At 38.0% G+C, this 25,862-nt stretch overlaps 1 protein-coding gene across 16 annotated transcripts in view; it reads right to left on the bottom strand.

Moving 5' to 3' along the window:
- The window catches only part of MYO9A (myosin IXA), a 95,060-nt gene that overhangs the window by 68,261 nt on the left and 937 nt on the right, over positions 1–25,862 (bottom strand). For 14 of the 16 annotated variants that reach the window (XM_034432643.3, XM_087878185.1, XM_087878186.1 and 11 more), the window contains exon 2: positions 7,623–8,536. In XM_034432643.3, coding sequence (XP_034288534.2) covers positions 7,623–8,465 — 843 coding nt within the window. In that variant the 5' untranslated portion in view covers positions 8,466–8,536. Of the gene's footprint in view, positions 1–7,622; positions 8,537–24,913; positions 25,042–25,862 lie in introns of all 16 variants that reach the window. The other 2 variants (XM_087878179.1, XM_087878183.1) reach the window with 1 other exon arrangement.

The raw sequence follows: 25,862 nt of genomic DNA, 5'->3' as shown, positions 1-25,862 counted from the left end.
ACAGTCACTAAACGAGCTGTTGTAAGTTGAGGACTACCTGTACAAACCAGATCTAATGTGAGCTTCTGATGTATGTTATACCCACAGTGACCTGGGATAAATCCTTGACTGTTATGGAGGCCCTGATATCACAAACTGCGGCTGGCCCATCCTCAGAAAAGACAAACTGAAGTCTTCAAGCAAAGAAAGTCTGGACAGATTGTCCCAAAGGTGCTTTTTCAGGAGGCAACTGGACTTTTCTTGTTTTTTCTTTGAAGACGTTTCGCTTCTCATCCAAGAAGCTTCTTCAGCTCTGACTCAGCTCTGATGAAGCTTCTTGGATGAGAAGTGAAAAGTCTTCAAAGAAAAAACAAGAAAAGTCCAGTTGCCTCCTGAAAAAGCACCTTTGGGACAACCATGGCCTGGATGATTGAGAATCTCCATAGACTTCTGGACAGATTCATCTCCAACCCAGCAGCTTGGAGAGGATCAGATTGTGCCGCACAAGGAAAATAAACTTTATTCACAATCAAAGCTTCATACCCAGTTGCTTAAGGGATAGTGCCTCTGGCAAGTTGCAAGGCCTCACTAACAATGAGGATTTGATGATGAATCATGCTCCAATTCAATACCAAACTGAATTTGGTATTCAAGAAATACATAATTTAATTGGGTTAAAAAATAATATTCTTATTAATAGAAAGTATACGTTATCTTCTCTTTCATTTCCCTATAAACATCTGCTTGGGGGAAAAAAATGGCAAGTAGCAACAAGTCTGTCTTCAAAAATATGTGCGACAGGCTTGGAACATAACATAAAAGAGACTCTAGAGCATAAACACAGCTGTAGTCAACATTCCCTGCATTAAATCACTTACATGGTTTGGATGTATACACTTCTTGGAATTTTACATACTGTTGACATTAATTTTATCATAACAGGCAAGGCATCTGAGAGAATGTTATATGTATTAATTCTTATAATTTAGACATTGAGAAAAAAAAAATCACCATACATCAACTCTAAGATACCTCAAACACTAGCTTTCTTTGTAGTTTCTTGAACAGAAAGATTACGTCCTGTTTCTGCAAAACCAGATCCTAATAATGTCCCTGACTGTTAATCACGCGGAATCTACTTCAAAGGAATCTGGAAAAATCTAAGAATTTTTGTGCTAAATTATCTTTGCCAGTAGGCAAGTTTGGAGAAAGCAGAAATATACAGATACTATTTTCTCAGTAATTCAGTATCTCTTTTTACCAGGAAAGAAACATTTAGAATACTGTTTAGCTGAGTTGCAACTCATCAGGCAATATATTTCTACTGTTGTATCAACTTTGCTGTGGGAATCAGGTTAATGCTGGCTAAGAAAACTACATGCATTGAAAGATCACTTGCTGTTCCTATGCATACATTCAGGTTTTCTATAATTATGAAAAAAATATAGCTTGAGTTGTAAGACGAGCTTAAGAGGAGATAGTTTTAGGACAGAATTCTTCTAAATATTTGCAGAGACTAAAATTTGCCAAAAAAATTAGTCAAGCTGCACATTATATTTGTATTGGTGGTATTCTTCTTGCTTTTACACTTAATAAAACAATGTGTCTGGTTATCTGTTTAAATTTAGAATTGATCAACTGAACTGAATGGCCACTTGCTCCTTTTGTACAAATTTTCTCTTACCATTTCATTATGTTTAAAGATTGCTGTTCACATACTACCTTGGTGTTCTGTAAGGTTATGGTGCCAAAGAAGAGATTTCAGCTATAGATCTGAGTAATTACTATAGCTGAAATCTCCTCTTTGGCACCATAACAGATAGTTTTTTGACCTTAAAGACCTGGGCTGTTAGAATAAGGAAGTTTCACTGTGAGTTAATAGGTGGTTATTAGTCCAATTATATAAGAATGGCAGATTCACAGAAACCTACTTAGGAAAAAAAAAAGCAAATAGCAAAATAAATTGTAAGCAGAATGGAAACAGTTTTCATTGCCTAGATTAGAGGGCGCCTAGATAGGTGATAGCTGAATTCTGGGGATTGAAGCATATGTATCTTAAAGTCACCAAGGTTGGGAAACCTTGCTTTAAACCCTAAATTAGCTCTGTTCATAGTGCATCAGGGGTGTCATTTTCTCCACATCCTTACTAGCTCCCCAAAATGTAGGACAAAGTTTGCTTTCTGTTCTGTGATTGCTCAGGTCAGAGGAACATGGATTTCACCAGTAGCTTCAAATAAGGGGGCTTTTTTAATTGAAGGAACCATGGCCCTGTCAATACATACGTATTTTTCAATTTATATATTTTTTATTTAATTTTTTATTTTAATTTTCTCTGGCTGGAGAATTCTGGGAGTCGAAGTCCACAAGTCTTAAAGCTGCCAAGTTTGAAGGCCTCTGATCTATAGTTTTCTTGGCAAGATTTCAGAAGAGGTTTGCTATTTCCTGTTTCCTAGGGCTGGGAGAGAATGATTGGCCCAAGGTTACCCAGTTGGATTCATGCCTAAGGCAGGACTAGAATTTACCTTCTCCCGGTTTTGGCCTTCTCCCACATTTGAAAAATACATTTTTCAAATACATTTGCTAATTTTTTTTTAGAAGGAAAGGTATCACATGCAGGCAATGTATATCTTTTATTTTTCTACTTACCGTAGAGTTATTATCTATTTTTATTTTTATATATTTCTGCTAACTCAATTTTAAATACTTTTATTTCTCAAAACTGTCACAAACCCACAACTATAAATTGTGTTAAATTGCATTAATAAAGTATGAGGAACTGTAACTAACTGAATCCAAATATTCAACTGTGCCCCACTGGCTACTGAGGAGTAGTTAAAAGTAGTTAAAGATGAAATACTCTTTTATTCACAGAATGAATCCTTTGTCTCTGTCACTAATATGTGCAGCCTCAAGTAATTTCACGTGCTGATCCTAAGGATTCAAGCTGAGATGGAGTGAATCCTCTAAAGAGTGGGGTATTGTCTTCGGCAGATTGCAAGTAGCAGTTGTCACAGTGAATACACAATGTTTCATGCCAGTATTAATGTTTCTTATTCAGAGACATTTGGTTTAATCAGTCTGAATAAGCAAGGATATTGGAGAAAGTCCACTTTGTCTCCATAAATAGCTAGAATTGACAGAAACAGATGCCGCCTATCAGACACATTTTTACCCCTATTTTGAAGGCTCAAAGAATCCCCCAAAGACAAATGGAAAAGGCATGAAATATTAAATTGAGGGAACGCGGTATGAGAAGAGCTATGTAAGTGTGTGGTGGCAAAAAAAAACATCAAAAACTATTCTGGTAGCCGCAGCTCATGAGAGTGCATGCCTTTTATGTAATAAAATGTTATTCGTCAGAAAAAGTGCTACCAGAATCCTTTCAAATCAAGTAAAGGAATTATGCAGCAGGCAAATGTAAGCAAGGATGATGGCTGTGAAACAGGACTGTATAAGGAAGAATCCTAGACAGACAGAGGATGTATGGCAAGATGGGAGATGATGGAGCTGCTTAGGAAACAGCTAATAAAAACAGGAACTTGTTGATGGGGGAAGGGAGAGAATTGGAATGAAGGTAGAAAAAAGGGAAATTCACTCTCATTTATGCTGGCTGTGCAGGGAAGGGAATAACTAAGTGCAGATGTTGGAGTCAAATAAGCTTTTTCTTTTTAAAGACCAATGCACCTTTAGAGGGCCAAATACATCTAAGATCCAAATCTACTTGTAGTCATTCCTTGATGAATATCACTGTTATAGCTAACACGCCCCCTAACATGTTGAAACAATAATCAATGGACATATGTTCCCTATATGGGGAGCTGAGATACTTTCCTCTTAACAACTATAGACATTGGAACGCAAACTAGTCCGCAGTTGGATGCAGTATATATATGGAAAATAGTATTGAGGCAGTTCAACAATAAATACTGGCTTCCCAGAGGTGCTCTACAAAGTAGACATGAAAATAATGTAATTATTAACTTTACTGGAATAAAATTCATATGTGGGAAGAACGCTGAGGCCAAAAACTATGCTTCAAGCTGATTCTAGGCATCTTGTAAGAAGATGTAAAGATGTTTTTTGGGGATGTAAAGTAATGATAAAAAGGTGTGGAATATTGGGCAAAGGCACTCAGAGTTGAGATTTAGGATTAGTTAGCATCAAGGAGAACATCTATGGTTCTGCCCTCACTTGCATCTGGCAAAACTGGAAAAGTAAGCAACCTTGGCTGACTTCAAACTGACAAATGGGAAAGAGCTTTCCAATGTATGATGAAATCTGCCTGAAAGCAATCAACGTTTTCCTCTTGACAATACTACTAAGGTTTTTAATTGTGCAGGTGACACCAAGAAAACAACTAACCAATAATCCACGCATCAGCATTGCCCAACTTCTCAAAACTTGAGTACAGGTAGTCCTCAGCTTACAACTGTTCGTTTTGTGACCATTCAAAGTTACAACAGCCCAGAAAAAAGTGACTTATGGCCGTTTGTCATGCTTATGACCGTTGCAAGCACCCCTGTGGTCATGTGATCAAGATATAACTGACTTATATTTACGACAGTTGCAATATCCCCGGGTCATGTGATCTTCTGACAAGCAAAGATAACGGGGAAGCCAGATTCACTTCACAACTATGTTACTAACTTAACTGCAATGATTCACCTCACATCTGTGGCAAGGAAGCTCACCAAATGGGGCAAAACACACTTAGCTGTCTCGCTTAGCACCTGAAATGTTGGGCTCAATTGTGGTCGTAAGTCGAGGCCTATTTGTATATGCCTTGGAATATTCGATCCTTAGCCTAATCACCTTTTGTTTTACAGTCCCAGGATAGCTTGAAATACTTGGCGTCATGCAAAAGAAACACAAATAATCTCTGCCTTAAATGCGATATTCTTATCCACTGCCACTCTTAATCCTCCAACAAATATAAATCTGCTTGATGAGGAACTAACCAGGGGTGGGATTGAAAAATTTCAGCAACCGCTTCACTGCCCGGTTGCTGGGTGGAAGTGGCCTACTGCACCACGGCGGGGGTGGGTGGTCGCTCTCCCCAGGGTCCGGAGGCTTTTTTTGAGCCTTCAGGAGGCCGATAACGGCCTCCCCCAGGCACTGGAGGCCGGAAATGGGCCCGTTTCCAAACTTCCAGTAGGCTTGTTTTTCGCCCTCCCCAGGCTCCAGAGGCTTTCCTAGAGCCTCCAGGAGAGTGAAAATGGCCTCTCCTGGGCACTGGAGGTCCTCCAGAGGCCGGAAATAGGAATGTTCCAGACTTCCGGTAAGCCTGTTTTTCGCCCTCCCAGAGCCTCCGTGCGCACCCTACCCTTACCTGGCATCCAAAACGGGCAGCGTGGAGACTCGTGGGAGGGGAGGGGTGGGGTCAGCCAGTCCTTGGAACAACCGGTTCGGCAAACCAGATTAAAATTAACATCCGGTTCGCCCGAACTGGCTGAATCCCACCCTGGAACTAATGGTCCTGTTCCTTTAAAATTATTATTAGGCAACTATATCAGCATCTTCATCTAGTCTTCTATCAAGAAAAGTTCTATCATAAAGTTTTGAAGAACACATTTTCAATACTCAAAGCTTTCTACTTACTAAATTTAGCAACCAAGCTATCTACCTCTGTGATGTGCATTCAGCTTTGCTTACCACACGGTCCTTTTGTGTTTACTAAAAATAAAGGTCAACTATAGTTAGCGGCAACTTAGAAGACAGGAAGTGTAAAATAATTATTCTCCACTTTAGATAAAACTATTCTCTATGTGTGGTAAAACATTGCAGTCCTTGCAATAATTATGATCGGTTAAATAAGCAGTGGTGTGTAAGGAAGTGAGATATTACGTAAGAAAAACATTATTTGAAAAGGCAAATTCAGTCAATTGAATAGTTGGGAGAACTTTTAAAGATGGGTATTATTTCACCATGATTCTGGATTTCTTTCCAAAAGAACAACAATTTTTAACTGTACTAGGAAAATAACTGCCATTTGGGAATATTACATATTTGTTTATTTGTCAATTAAAAGATATCGCAAAGTTTCATAATCTTAAATTCATTCTCTTTGAAATTTGGCAAAATCGGTCATTCCTTTCTGGATAAATTCTGTGTGATGTCCACCCAAGCCTTCCCAATTTTAGCCATTAGAAATGAAGTTAGTAACAATGAAAGCCAGAGGGTTCGATCAGTTTTTCTTGTAAGAAAGTCTTAGAGGTTAATGAATATAGGATCTCAGCAATTTGTCCCATATCAAGCTTTTACTCTGATCATGTTTAATGCTGAAATCAGCAATTTTAGCAGATGACTTCAATATACTGTATATTCAGTGCTTTTGTCCTTGTGGCAGAAACTGAGTTGGCAGAACATGCTATTTTTATAAAGAAATACAATCTACTTATATTACTAGGAATATATTAAACTGAGATGGAGAACACACTGGTATATATATCTCATGAGTGACCAATCACTGAAGTGTCTTATATAATGATCAGTTGAGAAGGTCAGTAAAGCCTAACACAATTCTAGATATCCCCTTATAGTGCATTCATCTATTAAGTCATTTTTTAAACTTTTAACAATGGATGGTTGGCTACACTTAGTAGAGGTAAAATTAGCATAATTTTTACTATTGGCTCATCGTAGAACAGGAGACTTATTATATATGCCAGTTTCTTCTGGTAGATGGGTGGCTAAATCAGTTTTGTTTTATATAAATGTGTTAAATGAGTATGAAGTGATAGTTCTCTGCTGATCCACAAACACTATTAACAAACTAAAAGCCCATTTATAGCAGTTCTGCTTCCTCATTCTTCAGATTTAAAAATCAAGATCAACAAAAAATGGAGTATAATACCTAATTATTTCAATCAAATTTGGCACTCTTGCTTAAAAAGATTCAGACAAATCCTCTAATTTTAAATTTAAGTTTCTTTCCACAATAATGTTATACTTCGGGGTGACAAATGTACAATATAATCCATAATTTTTTTAAAGAAAAGATTTAAGAGGAGGATGACGGTGGATCCTGCTCTGAGTTCTTTGGTGAATTTTTTTTAAAAAAAAAGCACATTCCAATCTAATGTTTTCCATATGTATTTCACCAGCAGAATCCTTACAATAGGAAGGAAAGCTTTGCATAGCTTTATCGATTGTTCCAAGACAAGAATAATGATTTGTTTATTAGAAAACCCAATTGTTTTAGCACATGTTAGGGAAAAGAAAACCTTTATCATAAATTACAGGTAGTCGTCGACTTATGATCACAATTGGGCCCCAAATTTCTGTCGCTAAGTGAGACATTTGTTAAGTGAGTTTTGCCCCATTTTACAACCTTTTTTGCAAACAGTTGTTAAGTGAATCACTGCAGTTGATAAATCACTGCAACTGGCTCTTAACTGAATCTGGCTTCCCCATTGACTCTGCTTGTCACGAGGCAAAAGGTGATCACATGACCTTGGGACACCGCAACGGTCATAAGTATGAACCAGTTGCCAAACTTCTGAAATTTGATCACATGATCGGGGGAGGCTGCAAAGGATCGTAACTGTGAAAAACAGTCATAAGTCACTTTTTTCATTGCCACTGTAACTTTGAATGGCTGCTAAAGTTCAAGGACTATCTGTACAGTAAGATTTTAAGATTACCTCCAGCACTGGTCCAGCTCCAAGAATGATTTGTTCTACTCCACTTGCGAATCCCTTTTGGCTTAGTGCAGTGAGGTGATGAATCAAGAAATTTGTGCTCTGGGTTTTGCCAGACCCGCTTTCTCCAGAAATGACTATACACTGGTTCTTCCGACGCAGTAGCATGGCATGATACGCGACGTCAGCCACTGCGTAGATATGGGGCTCCAGCTTACCCAGCTGATGATTATCGTACATCTTGACATATTTAGGGTTATAAATGGGAAGGAATTTGAACGGGTTAATGACTATTAAAATGCTTCCAACATAGGTGTAGATTTTTTCTTGCTTAAAGCGGTTTCTAAGGTTTTCCAAGAGGGTCCTCTCGTTCAGATCTGGCAAAGCACATAAATCATCGTAATCCTTGTACTGTGGTTGGGGAAGGAAGCCACGTTCCATCATCCTGCGCCGTTCTTCGGTGACCTGCAACCAGGACTGGAGACTGGCGTAATGGATCGATCCATCCAGGTTCTTTTCTCTTAGAAGAAAACGATAGTCCTCTCCGCTCAAGCGGTTCTCCAGGGCCATCCGCGGCCAGAGCATCATGCGTTGGACAGGGCAGTCGGTGGGGTTGAGGATCCATTCCTCCCCACCAAATTCCTTCACTTCGGCCAAGACGTAGCATTTTGTTTTGTCCAGTTGCAGTTTATTAATCAGGGAGTCTATCACCTCAGCAGCAGTAGATGTTTTCCGTGCAATAACAGGACAATAAATGGTCCCTTCGGCAATGTTCCCAGGGTAGATATGTAGTGTGTGCTCTGTGTCTTCAAAGCGTCTTCTTCCTCCGGTATCATTTCCACTCATATTGGACTTCTTCCCATCAGTAACTGCAATCCATCTTTAATAAGGTTAGATAAGAGATCATGGCGACAGTGCTACAATAAAAAAAAGAAAGAAAATATTTTAAGGACATTGAGTATTTATAGAACAGACAGAGATTTCAATTATAAAATCCCCTTCTAGAACCAGATCTTTTGAAACAGTAGGGAGAGAAGTGGAAAGCATATGGAAAGTACATGTTCTGTCGCTAGACGGGAGAAATTGGAAAGAGGTCATTCTTTAGCAAACCATTTTAATGAGATGTGGGTGTGCTTAATTTACTTTTTTTTTATTTCACCCTCAATAATTAATATGTTGATCTTCTGTAATCTGCTAGGGACCAAATTAATAGTCACTAGCATCTAAATAAAGGCTGTATAGGCCAAAACATTGTGCCAACAGAGAACATATTTCTTTCAAATACTGATTTGGTGATGAAAGAAATGCAACATTATTCTAGTTTATTCATAAATTATTCTGAGGGAATTATATTCTTACATTCATTGTGAATTATCTACAGTATTCATATAAATCTGATTTATTCTCATATACAATAATGGTGTTTCAGTAACTACCTTTGTATGCTTACAAGTGTAAACAGGTCTTCAATCCATTGAACCATTTATTTATCTTTCTAAAGACAGTATATTAGGGCAGGTCCCTAATGCCCCATCATAGAATTATTACAGCACAAAGGAATATGATGCAGAGAATCATGAAGACAGGAAACTTGCCGCATTGAGCCAGCCCTATCTAAGTTTGCCCTCACACCCTGGAAACACATCATGCACACAGAGAGAAGGAAATTCAATCAGATGGAACTGGTGCCAGCTTGCCCTGCAGTTCTGCTCATGTGGTATGTGATCTTGCACTGGCAGAACGTATTGATCAAAATGTATACAGCCATAAACACTATTTGCAAGCTACTGGCTTTAGGCTTCAGCCTGTAAGAACATTTAAGGCAGCAATTGTGTCACGACTAGTAATGGGACAGTGATTATTTTATCGAATATTGTGTATTACTGTAGATCAGTGGTCCCCAACTTTCTGACACCAGGGACCAGTTTAGAAGAAAAATGGTCTTTTATGGACCAAGGGATGGGGTGGGATGGTTTCATGCACAACCTAGATCCTGAGCATGCTCAGATGAAACTTCACTTGTTCGCCTGCCGCTTGCATGGCCCGGTTTCTAACAAGCCACAGACCGGTACTGGTCCATGATCCAGGGATTGGGGATCCCTGTATTATATGATTAGCTTAGACAAAGGTATTTGTATGGGGTCTATAGTCAGGCAGGAAAGCAAGCCATTCCCCATCATAAAAGTTGTAAGGGAGCAGTGCTTGAATCATAAAAAAATTCAGCACAGATCAGAGATAAATAATTTGATTCTGGATACAATAAAATCTGAATGGTCTTTCCAGGTTGTTCCTGAGAAGGATTCCTGTTGGTAGAAAGTCTGTTTAATTAGCTCACGTGCTGCTTCATTAAATTGTGGGTGGGGGGGGAGAGGAAGGGTTGCTGTAAAGGGAGAATCACTGCTGTGTTCAGTAAGAGTTTATCAATAGCATTAGTGTCCTTTTGCATTACCTGAACAAACAAGATGTTAAGTCCCTCTCTACTTTCATGCACTGCTTTACAGTTGTGAGTATATTATTAGAGGTAACAAATAAAATACAGGGTTTCAATTGATATTTTTCAGTTTAGGTTATTTTTGAATTTCCTCTGCCAGTAACATGAAATATAGATCTTAGAAAGTCGATTAGTGCCCAAGTATTTAGTATGCATTCATCAGCAATTCAACTACTGGACATTAAGCTTTCAAGTATCAAGTAAGTAGGCATTTATGCATAAGCCTAAATCCATCTGTGGACTCACTGAAGTGACTAATAAATCAAAGCATTCTCTAGAGCAGGGGGGTCTCCATGGCTGGCTGGGGAATTTTGAGAGTTGAAGTCCACAAGTCTTAAAGTTGCCAAGGCTGGAGACCCCTGCTCTAGAGCAACATGACCCTGTAAAGCAAAACCAAGCTAGAAACGATTAGCTAGAGAAGCAAATTTGCAAGATGCCAAACAGGAAGTTTTTATAGGCAGTCTTACAGGATTAGCAATCCCCTGCTTCCCACACCACTAATAAATGCATACACAACACAAATGCTTAAATAGCATGCACGATATTACATTTATGCTCACGCATCAAATGACTATGTCACTTTTAACTGAATTAGGTATTTCAAGGCAACAGAATATATTATAACAACATACTGAGCTGAACCAATTTCATACAGTCAATTTGGAAGTAATTTTTCAGGTGCTCACATTGAGATATATCTCATAAAGTAACCTGCTACCAGTCTTTTTCAGCTGATAATAAGGAACTGAATTTGGAATTTATCTGATTTATACTCGACTTCTCTGCTCTGAAAGTCTCCAGGCCAGTATAATATGTGAGAATCAGTGCCTGATTCCCCCCCCCCGCCCCGTCCCCCAATTTGGTGAATTCAACTGTTGTCATATTCAATCCCTGAATGCCAAAGGAATTAAAGTATCTCCAGAAGAAATATATTGTAAAGAAGCTGAATGGCTTTAATTTTAACTGTATTTCCATCTAAATACAGTTAAAGCCATTCAGCTTCTCACAAATCTTCATCCTTGCACTGATTAAATCCCGAAAAACTCCACACCAGAGTTCTAAAATAAATTGAATGTGAATTCGGTAAGTTTTTAACAAAAATATACATTAGTAACATTTCCCTCTATAACAAAATAGTAAAAAGCAGTCACAAAAACATAACAAAAACATATCCAATAAGGATATTATAGGCCATTATTAATACCTGTTTTGAGTAAGCTGGAAACAGAGGGATAGGTCTATTTGGTTAAAAAAAAAAAAAAAGTCAGCAAGGCTATCTTAACTATAAAGAGTTTGACAGTGTCAACAAGCATGCTGATAAGATTTTGAAACACTTTACCAAAGGATCTATGTAAAATTAAGATTGAGAGAAAGGTGCTTTTACATACCAAATATTCCAAAATAATCTGATGGATAACTTCATTAAAACCTTGGTCTCAACAACTGGCCATAACTATTTAAACTAGCAGCCCACAATATAGATCTGGAATGTCTAATGAAATATATTGAGCAATGCCGTACACTGCAGAAAATTATACTGATAATAGCAGTCAGTAATAAGGAGGATCTGACTAGAAAATCTGCATTGTTCTGTTGCGACCAAACGTCTTTCTATGGGGAAAGGAAATAAGCCACTGCTATTTTCAGACATATCCTTACATTTTTCATAATTCTATTTTTATTGCTGCCTCCTGAAATGCAATTCCAAACTTATCTAAAAGAAGAAATGGGCAGGCTTTTGCTGGCTGAGAGATCATACCTGGCACAGGAAGAGGTAAGGGCAGGAGCCGATATCCTGATCATGCAAATTATCACGGCCATGTCATGAACCAGATAGGATGGAATTTGCAATTTCTTTTCCCAGTAATTTTGCCAATTTTTTTTTTCAAGGTACGTTGACAATGGCAATAATCTTTTATAATCACTATTTGAAATGTAGGAACACATCAGCGCCAAAGCAAGCTCTGAAGCTACCTATTAAATGCTCTTTAAGGTAAAGGTAAAGATTCCCCTCACACATATGTGCTAGTCGTTCCCGACTCTAGGGGGCGATGCTCATCTCCGTTTCTAAGCCGAAGAGCCAGTGCTGTCTGAAGACGTCTCCGTGATCATGTGACCAGCATGACTAAATGCCAAAGGTGCACGGAACGCTGTTCCCTTCCCACCAAAGGTGGTTCCTATTTTTCTACTTGCATGTTTTACGTGCTTTTGAACTGCTAGGTTGGCAGAAGCTGGGACAAGTAACAGGAGCTCACCCCGTTATGCGGCACTAGGGATTCGAACCGCTGAACTGCCGACCTTCTGATCAACAAGCTCAGTGTCTTAGCCACTGAGTCACCGTGTCTCTCTTCAGATTTAGATTTAGAAATGCTCTTTAGATTTCCCCAAATGGCTTAGATACAACTTGTCCTTTTCTGGAGGTGAAAAACCAAGAATGGAAGGAGCCGCGTTATGAAAGGATTTGAAACATATACTGTAATTAAGGCAATCCAGAATAGTTTGAGCAACGGCATGCAAAAATCCTGAAGAACACACTTTCAAGATTACCACCATTATCTAAATTCCAACAGAAATCTCTGATTTATTCTATACACTTTCCTCAACTTTAAAGAGCCTCCATTTCCTTCCCACCCCAAAATGGTGGATCAAGAAAATTGCTTACATTAGAATTATATCAACTGAAACTAAGTCACATGTCCTGCATTACTGGCAAGTCTGGATTTATTCCACTTCCTGAAATAAGCACACTATTAAAAAAAAAAAAAAAGGAAACCACAACTTCTCCTATATAATTAGCATTTTTCTGTCTTCTTCAGACATGTCCGTTAAGAAGCACCTATCAACTGGGAATTATTTCCAGGGTTACAAAAGGTAACAAAAGCAACTCCTTTGCTCACTTGAGTTTCTTGCACAATTGCTCATGCAACTAGTTGCTGCAGAATTTCTTTACTTATTTAACTTAAACTATCTCCACTAATTATATCATTTAAATAATGATAGGTGAAGCACTGAAATAATGCCACTCACATTTGCAATGTGTTTCTCACATATCTCTACTCATTCCTGCTTCAAAGTTATGAGTCGCTCTACGAGGAAGATGGGCAGTTTCTAACAATAATTTCAAGGTATTTGGCAGACAAGAAGTAACCAAACTCCACATTATTTAAACAAAACAGACTGACTATGTAGCAAAAGATTACTTGCAATTCTAATGTTTGTTTGGATTTTAGCTTTACTGTTTATTAAAGCAGCATTTGTATTTTTTCACCCATAAAAATGGAAATGCTGGTGTCTAAGTGTGATTACATGCGTTTTGATTGCTGTGAAAAGAAATGCACCATCATTGGAGGCTCCCACCTAAGATTGAATGACTGGGGGGTTGTGAGAATTTAGAAGGAAATAACCCATTAAGAACTAAATCTATATATATAAAAGCGAAATACCACTCACGCATCATCACAAAATCTCCAGAACTGTAAAGCCTACAAACTTGAAATTTGCCACGTATGTTCCTCTTGGCTTCTAGGTGCTCACTAAGAAAGGATTTTTCAAAATGACCATCAGAGCATTAGTATTTCCTGTATTATTATTAATACGCTCTGATGCTAAGGAGTTCTACTCCCCCTCCCCACCTGAAAAGAAATCTGTTACAAATGCAGAGGAGTTTCAGTTTCAGTTTTACTTTCACAGGAGCTTTACTACACAGCAGCTTTACTACAGAACAGTTGAGCTAAGCCACGGCCAGGCTCCTTCCTGTCTCCTTCTTGTTCACACAGCAAATACTGTTTTCACTTTCCAAACAGCCCTCTGATGCTAAGGAGTTCGACTCCCCCTCCCCACCCGAGGAAGCCTCCCCACCCAAATGCAAAACCCAAGCAGAGGAGAGGAGTTTCAGTTTTACTTTAACAGCAGCAAGCAGGGGATAGGATAGGGGAGGCTTCTATGAGGCAAGCCTGAGGGAGAGAAGGGGGATAGGATAGGATAGGATACTGTGGGGCAAGCCTGAGGGAGAGAAGGGGATAGGATAGGAGACGTTTCTGTGGGGCAAGGCTGAGGGAGAGAAGGGGAGAGGAGAGGCTGATCATAACTACTTAATTTTCAAGCTGTGTCGATTTATCCAGCCCAATAGTTTCATAGCACGGGTATTCAGCTAGTGCATAATATAATTTGCTGAGCAGCACATTCAATCCATGATGATTTGAATGTGTACCATGGACTGATAATTGGATTTACCATGAAGTGCCTTTCTGGCTATCAGGAAAGGGTTAATCCACTTTTTCTAAAGCAGACTTTAAGGTTGCTTTCTGTCCTACGTCCCTTTGAATTCAGCCTTACATATTGACTTTACTTGAGAATGGTTTAAATCCTTCTCCATCACATGTTTGAGAAGCCATCCATTTGTGTGTGTGATTCTGAAAGTCAGATGCTTCCTGTCACATGTTTGCTATGCTATCTAGCAAAGCAAAGTGCTTCTAAATTCAGGCATTTCCTCTCCCCCCCCTCCCATGTTATTTCATTCAAATATTGTGCTGTCACTGCTTTTCTGGTTACATTTACAGAGGAATATCTTGAATAAGAGTACTTTGTGCACTAATGCACATTAATTACGAAATGGGGAATACAACAGTACTCTTTTTGTAATTTGTGCTGCAGATCATTCTAGGGTTGACTTAGCACAGGGGCGATGCTTTTCCAACACAGCTTATAAACTCGTCTCTTGAAAGAGTCAGTACTTAAGAACTATCATTCAGAGGACAGGAAAGAAATGTTTAAATTAAAGAAAATGAAATATATCCCAAATGAAAACACTAACAACTAGAACTGAACATAATTAAGACTCCTCATTAGTGATCTTCTGAATATACAAATAATCAAATTAAATCAATGGAATTATACAAATGCCGGTCGTATCTCAGATAATGTTACTTTAGAGATTGTTTCCAAAAATACACACATTATTTATAATCAGTTATACAATCTTAAAACAACTCAATATGCTGTAGATTGAATTTATCTTTAAGAACACTGTGGTCATATTTGTTCTCGGCTAGTTATTATTCACAAGCTTAACCCTTGCTAATTATACTTCTGCAACATATGAAAGCGTGATATTGTAGAATAGCTGAATATTACCATGCCAACAAAAATGGTGGTTCAATCTTAAAAAAACAAACAAACAAAAAAAACACCTGCACAAAATTAGCTCTGTTTTTTTCTTGAGACAAAGCAAGTGCATTATGTAAATGCCACCGTGGTAAAAGATCAGATGCTAAGAAATATAGCCTACTGTTTCTCTTTTAAAAAATTACATTTACTCCATTTTGCTGGCTGAATTAGAAACTTCAGGCAAGCAGCATTTGACACAGCAGGCCACTGCCAGAGGGGAAAGCACTGAACAAGCCATCCATTGAATGGGCAGCCTGTTCTGTCACAGTCCACTAGTAATGGGTCAGTCACAGGGCAGATGCTACCTCTCAGTCTCAACTGGACGCTTGACTACTTGGGTATTTGTCAGTGTCACTTATGAACTCTGAAGGTCTTCTGATAAGATTGGCAGCCAAAAACTACACTTAGGTAGAAAGCTTATTTTCATGCTACAGCTATAATAACCGTGAACGCGGCTCAGATGATTAATCCAAAAAGATGCCCAGCAGTAGCCACACTGAATGAAGTGACACAAACACACACGTGGCCACTAAGGTACCCTAGTCTTAAATCAACTTCACCTTGAGGCCATTAGTGTTCCCATCATATGTAGATGAGGTGAAGACTCCGACTTTTTCCATCGTAGGAGATAAGGTGAAGACGCCAGCTTTTTTTCCTTTCTCAAGAAAGAAATGATCTCACTTGTGTCCAAGCTTGATAAAGAAAACAGAAGGGAGCAGCTGCTATTGCTCCCTTTCTTCATGCTTCATATTTTAGCATGGAAGTGTGAAATTTGTTTTTCTCTAAAGCCCAATGCAGAGGCAAGACAGAAGAGTTGGTAGTGAGGACAACAAGAGGCAAAATATAATCTTCTGGAAAGACAAAACTGCAACCTGGAGTCAGCAGGAAAGCTTAATCTGCATCCTGCAGTAGAGTCCAGTTTATGGAATCTGACTTGTATATGGAAGAATCATAATCATCCCTTAATGTTCTGGAAAAAGCCTTCAGCAGTGAGATAATCAGCTTGTACAGTTGTATCTTTGGGGAGGGGGAGGGGGGGAGGAAGAAGGAAAAAAAAGGAATAACAGCACAAATGGTAGAAAAAGCTTGCCAGACATAGAAGCATAGCAGGACCATATGGCTATGAAGAAAAATCTGAGCTGCAGACAGTGTGGGCGTTGTTGCTCAGAAGAGTTTGGTAACATAAAGTGGAAGTTTTCCCATAAGATAGGAGTGGATATTAAGGAAATAGGTGCAAACAACAATCCCCAGTTATCCTGAGAGATACCCAAGAGCAGCACTACAGCAGCAAGGCCAAATAATGATTGCAAATGAGCCCTATAGCAAAAGAAAAAAGAAATTAGAAAATTAGAGGTCCACATTTACATAAAAAAATTGAGCATAAACCTGCAAAACTGAATGGTTAATGATTATAAACAAACATGTTATCCTAAAAATGATATGGTAAAGATAATTAACTCTTTACAAGACAGCACAGCTTTAGTTACTCACCAATGCACAAGTGATTACCCTCTAATTTTACATGCAATCTCTAACCTACAATTGGAGAATTTGTTAATTCCTTTTACCCAACAACAATAACAACAAGAAAATTAGCTTGAAGGGGTAAATTGTTATGTTTAGTGACAAATAGTTAGCAAGATTCAGGTTCAAAATGTGTTCCCATCAGGGAACCCAGCTTCTGTAATTATGAAAAAATAATTCCCACAAAATTAAGAGTCATCTTCAAAGTGATTCATCTTAAATATGAGGATTATTTAAAAAAAACACATGAAGCCCTGTTGTTTAGACATACTTTGGAAAAATCTACCTAACATAAATCCTACTATAGCTGAACCAGAGCTACTTGTACTTCTGTTTGTCTTCCTCCTGATGCATTTAAAATACTTCCAGTTACCAGAAGCTCGCAGAAAAAATATAGAACTTTAAAATGTATTACATTACAATTTGAAAAACGGATGTAATCTATTCTAGAGTAGAAACTCTGAGTAAGTCTAAGATCAGTTAGCAACAAAATACATGCATTTATGAAATGCTACCCGGTTCGGTGCAAGCAGGCATAAATGTCACATCTGTGGGATTGGCATCCAGAACAGCATTTCATTACATCTCTTAAAAAAACGCTGAATATTTTTAATAGTGAGATATGCCAATTAGAAAAGATAAAGTCAACACAGGCAGTTCTACTAAAACCCTCCAAGAAGGGAAGGGGCAAACTGGTATGAACAAAAGACATGATCAGTAGCATTAATTAAAGGGTTCCTGGAAATTTGATCGTATCAGTTTCTCAGCAATAATATAATTCACATTGCAACCCTACACATATTCTACTTCCTTAGTGATTTTTGGCAGCAGCTTTTTCTAAAGAACTTCTGGAAAACAGGAGATGGAGAAAGAAGAAGCTGTGTTGCTGGGTTACTGAGGGTAGAAAGTGTCTAGCATGCAATAACAGAGGCAGCAATGTGAATTCCTCCAATCAGCATGTTTATTCGCAATTCTACCTTCTGCTTTCTGCCAAATAACTCTGAAAGGGCCTTAGTTCTGACTTACAGTTTTCCGGATTCTTTAAAAGAATTAACTGTGGATGCCATGTTTTAAAATTTCCGAAAGAAATTCTATCAAATTCCAAAATTTTCTTATACCCACCTGTTAATTGGGGATGAATAATTGGGAGGAAATTCTCATATCAATTTTACAAACTTCCTAATCTTGCTTTAAGCATAATGAGATGTTATATGTATTTTAGCTGAATCCATTTGATTTAGAACTCAAACAGGGCCATTAAAAAAAAACAACTTCTGATCTCAAACTTTCCAACATATTTTCACTTTCACAAGAGCATATAAATGGCTCTTTCTGCATGTGACAGGACATTAACAATGTCTTTGAAACAATAATGAGGACAAAAAACTTTCTCCCCCAGAAGGATCACTGCACATCTCACTAACTTTAAATGACTGGCCCTTCAAGGCCCAATCTCTCAATTCCTAGACACCGAAGAGAAAATGAACTATAATTAGGATTTCTAATAATATTTTATGGGGGGGATAGGGAACATCTTCCCATAAATTAAACAGAGAATATTGTTTCAGGAGTGATCTCAACTATAGATTAGGGGGTTATCATAGATCCAAACAGCTATCCATGCTAACCACTGGAAAAACCCACATGATGTGGGAAGGAAGTAGGACAGTGGGTACCCACAAAGATTCCATGACAAACCCACTGGGGCAAAGCAGAAAAAATGGGAAGCGGCTATACTGATGACCATGTTAACCAAGCTGCTGAAAGCTTTCCCTTAACTTGTTTTGTAAATGGAACAAGAGAAGGGAGTAAATTTTAAAACAAAAAACTACAGCCAAGAGCTCACTTCAACTCCTCCCAATGTCTAGAAATCTTCTCAACCAGTCATCTGAGAAAGTACTTATGGTCTTTAAAAGCAAACAGTAAAGGTTGTTTCATATCTTTATTTTCCTAACCATTATTTTTAAAGTAGTCATTTCTATACTTATCTAATTCTTACCTCAAACTTCCGAAGATTAATAAGAACACTTTGCTCTAACTTAATGAGACATGAAAATACTCAGTTAGCTTCAGTAAAGCTATATTTGCCACATTTTTCTTCTCCATTATTTTCCATGATACACACAAAAACACACTAGTGTCAAACACTGTGCAGAACACAACTGACAAGGTCCCTGAGAGAAGGCATGACATTCATTCAAGAAAGACAGGACAAGGTAAAAAGAGAGCTTAAGGAGTTACTAAGAAGAGATAGAAAAAGAGGGATGCTGCAGCAGCAGCCATGAAAACAAGCACACTAAAAATGACTTTGAGAGAAACCTATCAAGTGAGATCATGAGGCACTTCCAACATAAAAAGCAATATTGGGGGAAAGGGCGCGCGACAACATTTACCGTTTCCTGAAAACCATCAGTTGCAGTTTCATTTCAAAATCCTTCAGTTATGCCAATGGTAAGCGTTCATGTAAATGTTGCCCACTGACAATAAATTGAACTATCTATCATTACTCAGCTAAATTCATTCCAAGCCATAAGCTATCAGAAACATCGCTGGATAGTCTAACTGACCCTGTCTTCTTTTTCTGGTATCTATAATTAGACCTAATTTATCCCGCACGCACCAGAAACATGCCCTTTCAGAGCCACACCCAAACAACTACTGCCAATTTTAGACTTTTTTCTACTTTAAAAAAAACACAGATTTGATTGCTTGACAAAGGCTGAAGAAACTAATAAACACATTGTTTCCTAGAACTAGAACACATGTAATAAGGTTTAAATTTTAGAAGATGCATTTATAATCTGTATTACAAGTAGTCCTTGACTTACGACAATTGAGCCCAAAATTTCTGTTGTTAATTGTTAAGTGAATTTTGCCTCATTTTACAACTTTTCTTATCTCAGTTGTTAAGTGAATCACTGCAGATGATAAGTTAGTAACCTGGTTGTTAAGTGAATCTGGCTTCCCCATGGACTTTGCTTATCAGAAGGTCACAAAAGGGAATGACATGATCTTGGGACACTGTAACTATCCTAAATATGAACCAGTTGCCAAGTGTCTGAATTTTGATCACATGATTATGGGGATGCTGGAAAGTGCCGTTGTTAACTTCAAATGGTCACTAAACGAACTGTTGTAAATCAAGAACTACATGTAGTTATAACAGTCTTCCGCTTCACTATAACACAGTAACTATGAGTTACCTAAAATGCCCACGCTGGAAGAATGATGCTTAAAAAGAACTATTTAAAACAATGTAAAAAAAGAAAACATATTATTTATTGCTGGATATGTGGAAACTATATCACTCACAGTTGTATCTCTGGGGTGCTTTTTAGGCCAAGGCCCACATTTGGGGCTTTGGGGTTGTCTGTCAAGAGATTGAGCAGGATAAACAATTGAGCTGGGTTACTTGGTCAGGTAAGCCAGGACACAGAAATGAGTTCAGTCATACCTAATTTTGATATAACTAAAACCAAATTATTTTAACCTGATTATTCCCTGTGGATAAAATTCTCCTGTTATCACATCAAACTTGTGGCAAATGTTTGAGAGGTGGAGGTCACACTGAAGGAACTTAATTAAGGTCAGCATGATTCTGTAGCTTGACTAGGTACTTTTGTTCTAAGCCATGGTTTGTTTCAACACAATTCATTGAAAATACCAGAATGGCTTTCCTCATACATAATGTAACACACAATTTTACAAACACAATAGCTGGGCTGACATATCATGCAAACAAAATTATTATGTAACATAATGTGTGAATCAAGAAAGCAATTATATAAAGCTCTCAGTTTGTTCTAAAACTTTGCTGGGCAAAGAGTGCCTTTTTAGAATTTTAATAGTTAGCTCCTCGTTTCTTCTCCAAATACAGGTCATGCACAGCTTGCCAGATAAAGTTATTTTTCTCAGCTCATTCAGATGGCAAAACTAATGTTAATGAGTTTAAATGATAAAAATAGATGTTCATTGAAAACTGGAAAGGAATATTGTTGGTAGAAGCAATTTACTTAAAATGGACTAATCTTTCTCCTTAGGGGTCTTTAAAAAAAAAAAAAAGGCCAGACAGCTATTCTTCATTGAATCTAGGTTGCGTTCATCTCCCATTTGTATTTTATTTAGTCCAAAAACTGATGCTAAGGAACTTTTCGGGCAGCTTAAGTTCCTCACCCAAATTATTACAGTTTGAATTTGATATTTCTATAACCCATTGTATGCTGTACTTATGTAAAAATCAAAAACCCTATCCCTGTAAAAATATTGTTGCACCAAGCTCTTCCTTCAGATGGGAATAGGCGATAGGGCACTCAAATGCAAAATAAATTAGCTGACAAAAATAACAAAACAAATACTGCAGTTCAAGTGATGCTGCATATTATAGTAGAAGTTTTCCAACAGTAATGGGACTGCATTCTTCCATGATTATGTAATCTACTACTTCACACAAGTTCTATGGCACATATCCAATAAATACAAACGGCTGTGATACTGAAAAGGACAGTTTAAAATCCACCATATTTTGAATAATACTCCTTAGGGCCTGTAACCACAACTGAGGTTATCTTGGGCACTGTTAATTAACTGTGCAGTTTGGCGATAGAAACTTTAGATCAACACTGGTGACTTTTTCCCCCCAGCAAGCTGCCTTCCTATAATTTATGCAAAATTTAACTGTTTGTGATCAGCAAGGATCATGATCTCTTTCCAAATAATATTTTTTTTCTGCAGCTCTGCATCTGAAAACGATTTCTGGTTTAAATAGAGGCAAAAAAGTACACTGACTTAAACTGATCATTTTTCTGATTTCTCAAATAAAGGTATAAAGGTACATGAGTGAAAACTGCCAGGAAACCAGTATCCTGACTTACAGATAGTCTCTGAAAAATCCATTGAGATGACCAATCGTATAGAACTTTCTTTTCTAACTTAATTCTCCATGGGAACATTGCCAAGAATACTTGGTAATGTGGAAAACAGCACATCAAAACAAAAAGCTGCAGAAACTGAAAGCGACAGGTACTAACAAGGACATTAGATTCAGTGTCTGCATACAACAGCAGCACAGAACTACACACAGAAACAGGTGAGGTGCTCACTCAGGAAACAGAACAGTGATTGGTACATGCAGGTTGGGAAGCAGCATTAGCTGAAGTTGTAGGCAAGGAAAAGGGGAGAAAAAATCATAAGGTCCACTTAGGAATCCTTTCACTCAAGATTCTGACCCAGTCAGTGGATGGAAACAGTGGTGGCTGCTCTAATCATTACCTTCACTGGAACCTGGATGAAGCAGGCATGTCCTTTCAGGTCTTATTAGGCCTCTGGGGAGGGTTGAGGGCCATTGACTATGGTGTCCTTCTGGTTTGTCAGTTGGAGCCACCAGTTATTGGGGTCGGGGAAGATAAACTACTTTTGCAAATGAAACCTGAGCAACTTGAGAGAAGCAGCTACAAAAGACTTCAGGATGCAGTTTGAATTCAGATATATGACTTGATATTGCCAAAGCACTGTTCTCTCCTCTCACAGGAACCTTTGTTGACCATGATGTAGATCAACATTGTAGATAAAAACTAATTTAGCAGTACTGTAAGATAAAATTGTGACTCCAACAGTCAGTGAAAGCAACTGAATTCCGACAGCTATGCTGCATTTGAAACTCTTTTAATTGTATTGCTAGGGAAACAGCGATGAGTCCTACTTATAACTAGTCTCCACCAGCGCAAGGGGAAGTGTCCCAACTGCTTCAACATTCATGGAAGCAAACTGACGAAATGCGTAAGGACAAACGGCACTTGGGGTCATAAGCCTCATGATGAAGGCAATCCCATAGCATGAATTTTAGCAACTTCCCATTTCTGAATCTGCTGAGAAGTCCAACATTCATCATCCCATGATGAAAACAGCAAGTCCAAGTTCCAATTAGTTTTCATCACGTTTTAACTAAAGAACAGCTAACTAATGGGCAAAAGTGATTGTATCCAAGAGGCATAATACTGTTTAAAAACAAACAAAAATTAAACCAAGAAAACAAAGTTTCAAAGTCATTTTTTAAATCAATGGAATTTTAAAAAAATGCTGGCTGACTATGGAGTGTTTATACAAAGTAAATGCTTTTTCTTCCTTCTATTTTCTCCAAGAGCTACTAAAATATTGAAATATTTCTGTAAATTAGGACTTTAGAAATTATGTAAAGCATCTTCTTTTGGAGCCAAGTAAAAACACTTGTTTATAATGTTAAAACATTTCCAGATTTTTTTAAAAAAGTTTCATTTGTACTAATGATGCATTAAAAAAAATAGAATATTTCTCTGGAGAATTCATTCAAATAGGAAATACTGGTACATTATGAATTTAAGTGGATCTTTTGATAAGCAATATCAGCCATACAAGAAAGCAGGCAGCAGCTTCATTATGATTCCAAGTTCTGTATCTTTATTACAGCTGAAGATCAGAGGTTCACCTACTTCAATCAATGGCTTTTTAAGCAGTTTATTTCTGATGCTGAGAATTTTGTTTTAATAAAAATGTTTTGCCTGATAAATAATAAAAAGTTTAGAGAAAATATGTACCGGTAAAATATTAATAAACATGCCATGCTAAATCAATAAAACGGAATTCCCTTTTTTTTAAGCATCTTCAGATATCACAGGTAGCTGCATCAGGCTGACCTCAAAAAAGCTAATTAGGTTGAAAGTACCTGGATGAGAGGCCAAGGAGAAATCCCAAAACTATAGGCTAAACTGAAAATTTTTAAAAAAACTTCAAAAGCGAATAGTTTCCATAGTGTTGCCAAGAAACCTACATTGTCATCATTGTATGTAATCACCAGAAGTCAAACTCAAATTGAGGCTGTCTTTTCCTTTTACCACAGCAATTTCAAAAGAGAGCTTTAATAGAGCATTATGACTTTTGACTACTATGTTTCCTTAAGAGAACTGATAATATTTAAGTGACAGCAGCTTTCTAATATATTAATTTGTTGTATCTCCTGTATATTCACAAAATCTTCCAAATGTTCTATTATTTCATTAATTTTCTTCACGTAAATTTTTGATGCCAGGACTCCAAAAATATGCCTTATAAAAATTAAAGGCTGAATACATAAATTGGTGAAATGGTATACTAAAATCTCTCTAAATTAATACAGTATCTGATTTCAGAATATCTTTTAAAAGATTCTATGGAACACATTCCAAATTTAGGCTGTCTTCACCTATTAATAGCAATATTGTAGAACATATAGTAAATGAAATAAAATGACTATTAGTATATGAGATGCAGAAGATGGTTTTAAAGAAGTTGGCATCATTTTCCTGAAAAATTTAATGAACCTGTATTCATTACAGTGAGTTTGACACTACAGTAACCATCAACCATCAGTAACTCATTATTTGCTTACTTTATTCAAATGGATGAATTCATGCACATTTAAAATAAAAAACTAACACCCTACCTGGGTCCAATAAACCCAGAGCCACATACTAGTCAAACATATTTTTCACAAATCTGCACAAGTAAGAAAAATATGACGTTTTATTCATATAATCCTGCACCAAATGCCCAATTCACCTTTGTGGAATCCCTTCCAAGTTTTTCAAAATACTGCATTCATCCTCCACAGAATGGAGAAAAGGAAGAATGTCTTCCTAATACAACCCACACTGCTGTGCTCTTTGTCACTTCATTTGCATTTTGATAAATCTGAACAGCCAAACTGTAAGGCTCCTTAAAAACGAAAAACAGATTCAAGGAAAACAATTCACTCAATGCAAGAAAAGTAGAGCACAGAGACTGCAAGCACTAAAAAGCAGGACAACGGGGAAAAAGAGAGAAACTGGCTGCAAGTGAACTTAAGAGGCTGCCAATCATTTTTGTTAATACTGCTAAAGACATAAATGTTTAAATTCCACAGCACTGGAAAACCCAGTTTTAAAATACATTTTAAATAAATATTCCATGTGACACATGGAGGAAGCAAGAAGATTATGCTCCTTTTCCCATCCTGAAGATTAAGGCAAAGACTGATGGATTTAGAGACTGAATTCACAAAAAACCACTGCATTAACTACTGTCAAAGGAGTGCCCTCCAAGTATGCTTTCCTATAGCTCTCACCGTTCCCAGCCAGCAGGACCCACATCCACAGCCATTCACAATCACAGTCACAGGAGTTTTATTCCACAGCAACAGTTGAGAACGGATGCAGCATCCATGCGGTGTCATGCCATGTCTTCAAAAGCACCCTTGAAGAAAACCACCACGGTAAACGGGAGTATTTTATTTTTTTTATTAGTTAATGCAGGCATGGAACCATGTTTCTCAGCAATAGATCGGAGAGACCCTTTACCAGTTTGACTGGACTGCAGCATTCCTGAAGGCCTGAGCCCCGACAGCAGATCCTAACCGCTGTCCCAAATTCGGCTGCCAAATCAAAATTGGGGAAAGAAAAAAAAAAAGAAAGAAAGAAAGAAAGAAAGAAAGAAAGAAAGAAAGAAAGAAAGAAAGAAAGAAGCAGCTTCCTTTAGTGGCTTATCTAGTAAATACAGCAGCACAGATAAACAAATAATGCCATTAGAAAGTTTTTACACAGGAAGAGCCTGTGAGGATGTGGAGCAAATCCATTGCTTTCTTTCTTTCTCCTGTGGTTTTTTTCTCCCCCCACCCCCTTAAAATACCTCCAAACCTCCTTAGGAGAACAAGGGGGGGGGGAAAAGGTGGGGGGGGAGAAGAGACTTATTTCTCTCCTCTAGCACAGCTTGGGATTCCCCCCCCCCTTCCATGGAGGTGGGATGGTGTGGGGGGGGGGAAATCACAATGCAGCTGCTGCAGCCCAGATTTCGACCTCGCACACCACACGCAATGCAACAGCACAACCATCCTTTCTCTCTTTCACCCCCCCCTTTTTTTTTGCTTTTTTGAGAGGGGAGTGGGGGGGGGGCTGGAGAAAAAAACCGGCTCTGACAAGAAGGAAACCCTCCAAAAATGGATGCTCTCATGTAACAGAACAGCGGAGGGGAATGGGGGGGGGAGAACGGAGTGGGGGGGTGGGTGGCAGGAAAGTGGA

The sequence above is a fragment of the Pantherophis guttatus genome, chromosome 13, assembly GCF_059756535.1.
Source record: "Pantherophis guttatus breed Tessera chromosome 13, ASM5975653v1, whole genome shotgun sequence".
NCBI classification, from domain to species: Eukaryota; Metazoa; Chordata; class Lepidosauria; order Squamata; family Colubridae; genus Pantherophis; species Pantherophis guttatus.
This window is presented reverse-complemented; position numbering and strand designations above follow the sequence as displayed.